Source organism: Cucurbita pepo, chromosome LG13 (genome assembly GCF_002806865.2).
Source record: "Cucurbita pepo subsp. pepo cultivar mu-cu-16 chromosome LG13, ASM280686v2, whole genome shotgun sequence".
NCBI classification, from domain to species: domain Eukaryota; kingdom Viridiplantae; phylum Streptophyta; class Magnoliopsida; order Cucurbitales; family Cucurbitaceae; genus Cucurbita; species Cucurbita pepo.
In genome coordinates this window covers 6,604,424-6,616,465 of record NC_036650.1, presented here as the reverse complement: position 1 = coordinate 6,616,465, position 12,042 = coordinate 6,604,424, and the positions used below count along the sequence as shown (strand labels likewise).

The 12,042-nt window shown below is 37.3% G+C and overlaps 2 protein-coding genes across 3 annotated transcripts; both read right to left on the bottom strand.

Annotated features, from left to right (window-relative positions):
* Positions 1-602: 602 nt before the first annotated feature.
* On the bottom strand, positions 603-2,612 carry LOC111809447 (uncharacterized oxidoreductase At4g09670-like). The gene is made up of 2 exons (XM_023695913.1): positions 2,092-2,612; positions 603-1,409 (listed from the first exon to the last, which is right to left on the bottom strand). Exons 1-2 carry the CDS (start codon positions 2,551-2,553, stop codon positions 789-791), a joined length of 1,083 nt encoding a protein of 360 aa, XP_023551681.1. The 5' UTR covers positions 2,554-2,612; the 3' UTR covers positions 603-788.
* Positions 2,613-4,275: 1,663 nt separating this feature from the next.
* On the bottom strand, positions 4,276-11,679 carry LOC111809164 (cleavage stimulating factor 64-like). Of its 2 annotated transcripts, XM_023695542.1 has the most exons (11): positions 11,241-11,679; positions 10,902-10,980; positions 9,800-9,974; positions 9,382-9,415; positions 9,057-9,274; positions 8,899-8,976; positions 7,708-7,743; positions 7,089-7,568; positions 5,775-6,059; positions 4,883-4,951; positions 4,683-4,771 (listed from the first exon to the last, which is right to left on the bottom strand). In XM_023695542.1, exons 1-10 carry the CDS (start codon positions 11,269-11,271, stop codon positions 4,913-4,915), a joined length of 1,455 nt encoding a protein of 484 aa, XP_023551310.1. In that variant the 5' UTR covers positions 11,272-11,679; the 3' UTR covers positions 4,683-4,771; positions 4,883-4,912. The 2 variants fall into 2 exon arrangements, with proteins under 2 accessions (XP_023551309.1, XP_023551310.1); XM_023695541.1 differs by lacking the exon at positions 4,883-4,951 and having other exon boundaries at positions 4,276-4,771; positions 11,241-11,677.
* Between the last annotated feature and the right edge of the window lie 363 nt (positions 11,680-12,042).

Genomic DNA, 12,042 nt, shown 5'->3' with positions numbered 1-12,042 from the left:
TGTAGGAATGTGAAGGCTTGGATATCAGTGGTTGTGATTTTGGTCACCATGATTGCTATGATTGCTTTCAAGGCTGTTTTTTGGTGGTGGTATTGCAGAAACAGCTCCAATTTTGGAGGGATGCCCAGCCAATACTCTCTTCTTGTGTATGCTTCTGGTGCTCCAGTCCAGTTCTCATATTAAGAACTCCATCATGTGACCGAGGGTTTCAAAGAAAAGCTCGGAGCCGAAAGCTCGGAGCCGGTGCATTTGGAGCTGTTTATAAAGGTGTTCTAACGAATAGGAGAGTTGTTGCAGTGAAGCAACTGGAAGGAATGAAGCAATTTAGGATAGAGGTAGCTATGAACAATAGTACTGTGTTAAAACCTCTCCCTAACAGACGTGTTTTCAAATTTAGAAGGGAGTTCGAAAGGGAAAGTCCGAAGAGAACAATATGGTTCTCTCGCAGACGTGTTTTTAAACTTTAAGGGAAGCTAGAAAGGGAAAGTCCAAAGAGAACAATATGGCTCTCTCGCAGACGTGTTTTTAAACTTTGAGGGGAGCCGAAAGGAAAAGTCGAAAGAGAACAATATGGCTCTCTCGATGATTTGCTTTTCAAGACAGAACAAGAGCACTCTTAGAAGATCGATTCAAATGAAAACTTTTGTAGTCTTGAAAACTTTTGAGTTGAAGACTCTACATTCATACAACAGTTGAACAATACAAACACAATTGACAATTGACAGAAAGTAACAACACAATTATTTTGAAGGAATGGCTTCTCCCACTAAATCTTGATGCAAGCTTAATCACTGTCCTACTTCAACCAGCTTGGATCCTTGATCGAGCGACGCCTTCACCGCATCGATCACCAGCTGAGTCTTACGACTAATAGATGGCCATTTCTTCTCAGGTTTGGAGCCCTTCTCTTTAATTTCTTTAACCAAACGAGAGAATTCCCCCACCATGTGAGCCTCTTGAGAAAGCTCAGTCGGGACGACATGTTTGCTCGATACCGGTTTCCATCCGTTCTGAAGCTCATTGAACCGAGATTTGGAACTGGTGAAGAAAGAGGCCTCCTTCTCTTCATAAGGTATAAAGAGATCATTAAGATTTAAAGTCCCATTGGTTCCTATGACAGTGGTATCCATGGTCAAGTTCGACAAGAAAGAGCAATGGAAGGACGCTACTCTGCCATCGTCCCAAAACAGTGAGCTTCCACACGACAAAATGACGCCGAATTCATTCAAAACAGGATTAGGCAACGCAAGCACTGTTGTAGGCAGTTGGAAGTCGGCAGCAAAGAGAATCGAACGAATACAATACCACCCGACATCGCCCAAAGCACCAAGACCATCGAGATCCGGTTTTATGCGAATATCATTGGCTATGAACTCATAATCAGCAGCGTAAGTGTAGATGCTGTTTACCTGCAATGTTCGTAACAGAAAGAAAAAAAGAAGTCAATTTATTATTGGGGCGAGGAATTTGCAGTAATCCAATTGTTATGGTCGTATCTCTTCAATCGTGCAGTGTTGTGATCTTGCGTGTTGAGATCTTGACACGCTCACGACAAGTCTGGAGAGAAATTCACGCCCCATATTCACTTTTAGTCTAACTTTGGGGCTTCGTAGTACTGTCAGCGAGGTTTGCTTTCGCCAATCAAATATTGCTCGAGTAGAATCTAAGCTTGTTTGCCCACACACGTTGTTCGTGCGTGCATATTCAATCGTTGCGACACAACGTCGCATTTTATTGTCATCTTAGTTCCCAACAACATGATCCATGCATCGTGATGTTGTCCCATGTCTCGGGACACATCGGTCATCTTAGCTTTCTCAAACACATCTATTGGGGATTGTCCCATGTGTCGATCATCTTAATGGAACATCCCGAATATTCATCCATTCGAGTTTACTCGAGCATCGGACTTTCTCATGTCCATGCTACGACATACGCTCCAGATAGCAGTTGAAGTAAGACGAGATGAAAAATTGGGTAGAGATGAAGAACATAATTTTGTCCCTGACCTTATTTAGCTATCGAATTTCATTTTAATAGAAAAGAAATTATAAAGATAATATATATATATATATATATATATATCCGTACCATCTTGAGCTGCCCAAACTGGTTGGCATCAGAAAGAAATTGGCTGATCTTGGGCGTACGAGGATGGTGCATCCACATGGTACCGTCCATGAACTGCACTCCATTCCCCTCGCACGCCGCCGCAATCTCATCGAACTCCGCCACGTTCAGAGCCACCGGCTTCTCCAGGAGCAAGTGCTTCTTCTTCTTCGCGGCCACCACCGCCCACCGCAGGTGGAGACTCGTCGGAAGCGGCACATACACGGCGTCGATTTCCGGATCATCCACTACAGCTTCGTAAGAACCATAGATTTTGACCTCTGCACTTAATCCATTATCCGACGCAAATTTCGAGGCCTTTTCGACTGAACGACTGCCGATCGCCGACAGAGTGGCGTTCGGAGCATCGCCAATGGCTCGACAAACCTTCCGAGCTATCTTGGCGGCGCCGAGGATTCCGAAACGGACGGGTTTGTTGGCCATGTCTGCCGCCCGGAGCTTTAGACGGTGATATTCCGGCTTGTGTTCCGAATTACACTTATATAGCCTCCAGAGAGAATTTTAATGACGTAAATATTGATATAATAAATTAATTTCGTCGATTTTACATTAATATCCTTCTTCAACTTCTAAATTAAAAAAAAAAAAAAACATTAATATTATTAAACTAAAAAATGTTTAAAAAATATTTGCCTTATCTTTTTTTTCTTTTTTTATAAATATTATGATAAATTAATAAACCATGTTACGATTCATGGATCTCCACAATAGTAATGATAGTCACTTTGAGCATAAGCTCTCATAATTTTGCTTTGGGTTTCTCCGAGAGGCCTCGTACCAATGGAGATAATATTCCTTGATTATAAATCATGATCATTTCTTAAATTAGTGAATTGGTGGATGTGTGACTTTCATCCAACAATACTAACTATAAGAATATTTTTAAATTATTGATTTTTTTTTAGCTTTATTGTTGAGACATTTTAATCCCCTAGTTTTAGAAAAGGTTGATAAGAGTCTTACTTAGGAATTTTCTTTTACAGATAAAATCATTTTTCTACCCTAATAAAATGAAAATGGAATCTTATTTTTATGCCTTTTAGAAACTCAATTTTAGGTCTTATTACAATTCATATCAATCTTTTGTCATATAACCGACTCCAAAAATAGGTTTCAAAATATAAACACACCAAGTTGACTAACAACTTCAAATTTAAAGATAAATAAATATTGATTTTATTTGTGCAATTACTGTGGACGATAGTGTTCGAGCAAAACCTAATAGGTTTCGAATCAGTCTCCTCAGGCCAATGACAACCTAGGGACAACACTATTTTTACTATGTTCTTGAATACTCTTTTTCGAGAGTTAAATTTATTGGATCTCAATCTATGTCGGTGAACACTGTTTGTGGTATTCTTTAGAGATGACCTATAAAACTTTTACTGTTTTCTTGAATACTCACTCCTTTTCGAGAGTTAAATTTATTGAAGCTCAATCTATGTCAGTGAATTATGACGCAGAATTTGTTCCTTAAGTATTTTATTTTAGGCATATTTTTAGTAGTAAGTATGGTCAAGATCGAATGAGATACCTGCCTTTAGATAAATTTAGAGTTAGAATAAATTTGGGTAAATAAAGGGAGAAAAGAAAAGAATAGTTTGGGTAAATAAAGGGAGAAACATTGTTACTCGGATTGTTCAAGATAAGGAACTTGAGAAAGCTTTTGTTTTTCAAGCTAATGAAACAAAGTCGGAATTTTTTTTTTTTTTTTTTTTTTCGAGGTGTGTTTAAGTAATTAGTCACCAAGGTCACCCCAAGGTGATCCAGATCAACCTATGAGATGGACTTTTTTTTTAGGACTCATCACCCGCATACGAATTAGGCAGTTAGTACCTCCATGTGTCTATTAAGATCAAATTAAACGAGCAAATGACCCCATTTTAAAATGAAAATTGGTCAATTTATTTGACTTGTTAATGTTGTGCGTGTATGCATATCTAATCTCGATACAAAAAATTATTGTAGGAGTATTTTCAATTCTCGCCATTTTTCAAAATGATTTTTCAGATAAAGGAAAGATCGTGAAAAGTAGGGTTAAGAAAACCATCCATGGGATGATTCCCGAATGACCGATAAGACGACAGCTCGAGAATCTGAAAACGACCATATAACTATGCAAAGGAAAGAGGAGAGGCAAAAATATTAATTGCCAATCTAACGGCAAAAAAGAGACCCAGCAAAAATCAAAATTCTTCAACCGTTGGATCTTTCTCCCCTATCTAAATTTGTTATTATTCAGGAATCACTATAATCAGAAACTTGTAAGCGTTACATGAATGTTGTTTATGGAAAACTCATACCTTGTGGCAGGACCCATCGCTTTCACCCCATTCGACAAGCAATAATTTTACAGGCGTTTCGACTGTGAATCTTTCTGGAGCCAAATATTTTACAATCTACTTAGCTGAATTTGTTACCTGCCACTGTCGTTGGCATTGGTTGCTCGGAGCGGAGCTGCAGAGAGTTATTGGGTTGATCAGAGGCAATATTCTTGCTAAGATGGTCGCATTTGATCTCTGCGAAGTGCTTGCTGAAGCTCAATAACTTGTCGTCTCTGTTCGAGTGGCAACGAGTTAAGCTGTTCGGGAGTTAGACTCAAAACTTGTTGCAATAGTACCGACTCGGCGTTGTGGGGAAGCTGGAGGAGGAACCAGACACAGAAAACAAGAAACAGAAGTGCTAGCTTAGAAGATATCAATCAACTTCAACAGAATGCACAGATCTTGCCATAGTGATGGATGACACTTACTAGCAAGACATTAAAATATCAGCAATTTCATCATCTACAAGAACTAGAATCTGAAGTAGGATGATTTGGCTATGAATACAATTACACAGAAAGAAAATGTTGATATTAGAAAAGAAAACGAACTAAAATTATTGGCCAGACTAAATTCTATACCCACATCCATATGATGCCATTATGCCATGAGCATTTTGGGCCACAGACTTGAACTAAAACAGAAACAAGATACTCCAGTGAGAATTCATCCAAGTAATATGAACAAGATCTTTCATATTCACTTTACAGTTATCTCACCAAGGGTTTATCAATTTTCCATGACTTAGAATAATTAAATTTTTAGCTGCATTGATGCTCTTATGAATGAAAGTGGTCGTGGTTCATCTCACTAGGATGGTTGATGCTGTCAGGATTAACCATTGAATTTAGAGGTAAATGATAGGATAAAGGTCATACAGTCTGGAAGGGAACTTGGAAAATACATATGAACCATGAAATTAAGCCTTGCACTCATCATTTTCTTGTAGCATGAGTACTGCCAATGCATTTCGTTGGATAGTCGAGAGTGATTCGAAGATTTTTAAAAACATTAAAATGAGAAATATGTCATTTAAAAGCACTACCCTTACAAGGCATCTCAAACTCATGCTCGATCTAAATACGTTCAAATACACTCGCAAATACCACACTAATCTTATATTCTTCTCAGTGAGAGTCTAATATCTCAAAAGATAAATATACACAACTTTTCTACATGACATGAGCATTGGGAACTAGAAAGAACCAATTCAGAATCAGACAGAACTATAAAGAATGAATTCAGATTGAAAAAATGGGAATTGCAGCTAATGCTACCTTGAATAAGTACGTAAATATTTTCAATTAATAAATAACGTACCACTGAAGTTGGTTTCTCAGAGATATGCGTTCCCGCCAGATGGGAATCTGAGGCAATTCCAAGCTGTCCAGATCCGTTGGTACCTATTGATGCACTTAGACCTCCGGAGGAGAAAGGAATGCCTTTTCCATCCTCTAATTTTATCTGTTTTACAGGGCGATTAGTTGTTCCTGAAAAGCCATGAAGCATATTTCTTTTACCATCCACACCAAGAGGAACTAGAGAAGACTTATCAATATCACTGCCCACTATCTGAGATGTACTATTCGCTGTGGAGGGGCCAGGCTGTTATGAAGAGCAAGTTAGAAACAAGAAGACACTACCAAATCCAAAAACGGGGGAAAAGGGGAAAAGAAAAAAAAAAAAAAAAAAAAAAAAAAAAAAAAAAACAGACTTCCGAACCAAGGGGAGCAAGCTCCAAAGACTTGTTAAATATTTCTGAGGACCTTCTTAAATTTTTTGAGCTAGCAGCAGGTTCCTTGTTTGAGTAAGGATTTGATTTCAATTACTCTTCATGACTCTTTTGAGCATTAGTCTCTTTTTATTTCTTCAATGAAAAGTTTTGTTCTTGTTAAAATCTTGATGGTGGTCAGTAACTTTGAAGGAGGTGGAGGAATTTCTTTATTTTCTCTTGCTGGAGTTGTGTTGAATCTCTTATCCAGAGTTTTGTCATTTGGGCAGCTGTGCTGGTTTTGCTTTTTGATGGACAGGTTTTTATCTTTAGTGGTTCTTTGGTCGCTGTTTTGCTTCTGCGATAATGGCTGATTCTCCCTCAGAGTGCTTTGTTCTTAAAATTTTTGTTTTGAACTTAGTAACTTTTGAGATTTCTACTTTATTTGTTTGGTGGTTTGTTCTTTTACACCTGTTCTTTCTTATCTTTCCTATTAAAACTTTGTTTCTTCTCAAAAAGGAAGGAAAAAGAAAAAAGAAAAAAGAAAAAAAGAAAAAAAGAAGAAGAAATGATAAAGTAAGCACATAACCATATAATAGAGGACTACAAACATTGATAAGAAAAGCTTCATTTATTGATCATAAAGAGTTTCTCATTAAGTGAACCCATACACATGAGATAAATAAATTAAGAACACCAAATCGCCCACCTTTGCGTTGAATTAAAGCTTAAAATTAACTTTTCATTCTATCTAAGGTAGACTTCAAGGGAAGCAACTTTTTCCATACTGGCCTACCTGCTCTCCAAGTAAAATTGGTAATTTTTTTTGCCCATTGATATACCTATGTTCTAGTTCTGAGTCATTCATATATTAAACTACAAAATGAAAATTAAATAAATAAATAAAAAGCATAAAGTAGAACCTGAAAGTCTGCATCTGATAAAGATGGGTGAGGCAAAAGAGAAGGTTTTGCTTCTGGATCAGCAATATGAGAATTATGCCCTGGAATTAGAGCCCGGCCATGCCCTGAATATTGTTGAGAAGGGGGATGAATGTGCTGCTTTAAAGAAGAGGAGATGGGCACCTGTAAACTTGTGGAAGGAAGTGATGAGCCTCCAGGTATTCCGGTCAAAGTGGCTTGTAAAATGTGTGATGGCTGAATTTGAGACTGGAATGGAGGCCATTGGGATGCAGATGCAGAAGACTGATGGGGAGCTGAAGGATTTTGAGGCGTGAGAGACATTTGAGTTTCTTTTTTAGGTACAAAACCAGTCTGCATCCTGTTAGGAGCAAGAGGGGGCAGCCCTTGTTGAATTTGAAGAGACGATGGCTGACCCGGCTGAATTTCATGCGAAGGAAGCTGAGGATGAGTAGAAGGTTGACGTAAATTAGGCTTCTGCAACTGCAATCATCAAAGAAGGGTAATTGTTCGTGAGAAAATCTTAACGTCTATCGATAACAAACACACACACACACACACACACACACAATAAAAACACTAAAAATATGAAAAAAAAAATACAGGCAGTGAAGAGAAATACCACTTGTGGAGTGACCATTCCAAGCATTATCTGTGACTGCAAACAAAATAACATAAAAGAGAGAAAAGAAAAGAGGCTTAGCTGGTGTTGCATACAGGTAGAGATATAGTCCATTAAACTGGAAGGAACAAGAAAGTTGTCAAAGAAATAAGGCACAACTGAAAATATAAACATATTGCAGGACTCTTCTTTACCAAATATTTATTTGAAGTCTTTCCCTCTTCCCTTCTCTCTCTCTAGATAATGAACTATTTTAATTCTTACAATATTGGTTTTCAATTAAAATTAACACAAAAATTGGTTCTGAGATCAGGACCGACAGAAGCTTAGAGGCCAAAATGTTAAAAACTAACGACCAAACGCTTAACTAAAACTTGATGATTCTAGGTGTGCACTTCGCATATTAGTGTGCTAGAAATCTTTTTACATAAGATAGGATCATCCAATTATGTCCTTGCAAAAATTTCTTAGTTTAAGCAGAAAGTGAGGGTTCTCTAGTTATGAGCACCTACCAAAAGAAGGGTGTGTGGTGGAACATTCTATAAAGGTACTTCCCTATGCAATTAGATTTTTTTTTTTTTTTTTTTTTTTTTTTTTTTTTTTTTTTTTTTTTTTTTTTTTTTTTTTTTTTNTGCAACTATGGAACTTAAATGCAAGCAAAAAAAATAGGAGTGAGCTTTTTTATATGTGCATACACATTCTCAACAACGTATATGAGGGTGGATGACAAGCTAACAATAATTAACATGTATAGTTATGATCTATGTAGGTTCCCTTGACATCTACAGCACCCCATTCGCTTCAAGAACCAACTGTATCCCACCCGCTACCTTCAATCTCATTTTATTCACGTCATGAAGAGCTACAAATAGATTTTCTTCTCCAGCATACATGTTTACCCAAATATCTCCAAGAGTAGGAAGTGGGAAGCAATGGATTGCATAAACATGTTTAGAAAGTTGACGCACATAGACAATAAGATCATAAGAGTAACCAGAAGAAAGGAATTCATCAACTCTTCCAGAAGCAGAGATATTGGAATTGGACGCTGGACTGAGAAAATAGCTAGTCGTAATTAGGAAAATAATATTCTATAGAAAAAAAAAAAAAAAAAAAAAAAAAAAAAAAAAAAAAAAAAAAAAAAAAAAAAANGCTTGAAGAAACCACAAAGGAGGAAGGGTAAATAAGTACCTGGAAAAGAGCTTTTGATAATTGTGGTTTTGCCAGCAACAGCTGATGAGCCAAGTCCTTGTTTTGTGTGGCCATTACCTAAGTCCAAACAATGTACCAATCACCAGGAGCCATTCAGGAAAATGAGGAGGGAGGAAGGAACATACTCAAAAAGTTACCTTTAGCCCTGACATAACTTCAGTAAGCTGACTCCTAGAAAGTTTAGCCAGATGTAAAGTTAAAGGATCATTGGAAATTGTTGCATTCTGCAAAATATTCTGATTAGAAGCAGCTTGTGCACCCCCGAGGGCTCCCGCCATGATAGCTGCAGCAGTTATAGCTATATGAAGACCAATTGGTTGATGTTGACCGGATTCCCCAAGGGCTGTTGGGCCACCTAATTGTTTTTTAGCATCTTTGACGTTAACACACAACTTGAAGAAAACAATCCGATTTTATTGCACAAACCATAAGGCAAGAAAGCCTAAGATAGAGAAAACTAACCAGAATTTGCAACCAATCCAGGTCCACCATGACCCTGAAAGAGGGAAAATTGTTTCAAATCAAATAATTTCAGATGCGTAGTTTCAGCCATTTGAGGAGTTATTTGACTAGAAAGAAGGATAATGATAATTGAAGAAAAAATGCAGCTGAAGACTGAGTTTGTTCCCATGTTTAAAAGAAAAATTACCATTCAATAGTATTTGATCTTTGAAAATTTTCTTCACATTTATGAATTCGAGATGTCTTTTATAATCAGTTTTTAACTCGGAGGTATACTCGACGCCAGAACTTTTCCAATAAAAAAAAAAAATACTTGCTTTGTCTTTCTGTCTTTTGAAAAAGACCAATGTAATTAGCTGGATGGACAAGAACAATCAATGAGTCTAATTGACAGAATGCAAGAAGAACAATACTTCACCTGTTCTCTATTTCTGTCTGCACCCTTGTCATTCTCAGCAAAATCAACTCGTAACTGCCGACCATTAATTTCATAACCTTGAAGATTACGACGAGCACTCAAAGCTGTTTCTTCATCCTTGTACTCGCAAAACCCATAGCCTTTTGGTTTTCCAGTTTCTCTGTCAATAACTAATCTAAAAAAGGAAGAAACGGTTAATTTTAACTTTAAAATGTAGTGGTAAACAATAGACTGAAATGATAAATTAATATGATATCCAAAATCCTTTTGAATATGACTAAGGCGTTAGAAAATAATGATTCTCATAGTTGATATCCCGCATTTCGTTTATCGTCTTTCCCTTCATTTTTCTGAATAGGAAACTAAGAACATAATGGTTTCCAGGAATGACGTGGGGCAGCTTCCAACACTGAGCTCAAATTCCAAAAGTGAGTTACATTTTTAGAGATCAAAGAAAGACCCCTTATCATGCAACTATACCATGACAGAACCAAAAAGTGAGTTACATTTGTTAGTTTGGCTGTCTATCTGCAATGATATATAACAGTATAAACACCACAATTTTTCTAAAAGTACACTGGCATTCCACCACACCCCCTCAATCAATCAGGCCAGACATAGACAAATTATCAGTCATGCCATAGATTTAACTACACTATACGCAAATCACTTAGTCGACAAAACCCAGTCATCTTCGGTGATTGACCGAGAGAAAAAAACTAAGAAACGAATTCTCAGATCTTGGCTATCTTAGCAGGGGCTGACAGTAGACAAAACGCAACAAAAACGAAGGTTCTATTCAAGCTTGGCATAGCCACTTGATCTGTGTCAGATAGATAATGATAGAAGTAAGCCCCCGAAGCAAGACTTCGAAGAGGAATAAGAGAAACAGAGGTACAAAATCCACGCGCAGAGGAGAAAACCATGATGTCAAGAAATTAAAAGGCAATGAAACCACAGAGAGTTCAAGGAATTTTTTTAATCGAAAAGATACCCCATCTTTATGACTTCAAAGCTCTTAATCTCATTCTAGCTCCCAAATTTCAATAAAATATAAATTTTAGGGTTCGTTTCCCAGGAAAAAAGAGCATAGAACACAGACCTGAACGATACTACGGGCCCAGCTTCTTGGCAGATTTCTATAAGCTGCTCTTCAGTAGCATCATAAGGTATATTCCCGACTGAAATCAAAATCCAACAACACAATAAGACGCAAAGAAAGCCATCAGAAATCAAATCACCAAAAAAAATCAACCGTGGCCAATAAAGCCAACAACAATTGAAAGCGAAACAAAACGAAATAAAAAGCAACACTAAGGATTTGCCAATATATACGACTCAAATCCGCCATTCTCCAATATACACAAACAGTTCCCCGTCAAATCAAATCGCAAAACAGAGAATCAAAATTATCAACGTAGAAAAAGAATACAGAACATACCGAAAACACAGCGGTGCTGAGAGGAGGCCATGAATCAACAGAAGAAGAAGAAGAAGCCGAAGCATTGCTTCATCTTCTTCCTCCTCGGCATACCTTTGAAGCTTAACCGCCTCCCATTGACGCTCTAAAGCTCAAAACTGCACACAAGCTCCGCAAATGGAACGCAGATCAATTGAATTCGTAACTAAGCGATGGTTCGTCTTCAATAACAAGGACTTCAAAACAAATCGAATGAGAGTTCGAAGATTCCGAACAAAACAACGGCGACGGCGAAGAAGAATGAAACGTTCCGGGAGGATTCTGTTCCGACCAGATTTTATTTCAGAGGTCCGGCTTTCAGTAAATGTTAATATTTCTTCGTAAAATAAATAAATAAAATAAAATAAAAACATCAAGCTTATATTCGGCTTTTTTTTAATAATGTAATTTAAATAAATAAAAACAAATATAGATAGTTGCATAGGAATTATAAAAATTAGGGCGACTCTAACGGTTCCATGGGTTCGAGTCTCTAAGTAAACCGCATTAAATGGTTTCTATTTAAGATTAAAAAAATATACAACGCAGACGATACAATACATGAAAGGAACCATAATCTGCCTCGAGAAATTCATATATCATATACACGAGTTTTATGTGTGATTCACGTTAATATACGGTTTAGTCTTGAATTTCGTGCACCACGTACTTGAGTTTGTAATCAGGACAAAGCCCTACTTAGTCCTGAATCTCGTGCATCACGTACCTGAGTTTGTAATCCCAACAAAACCCTACTTAGTCCTGAATCTCGTGCACCACGTAC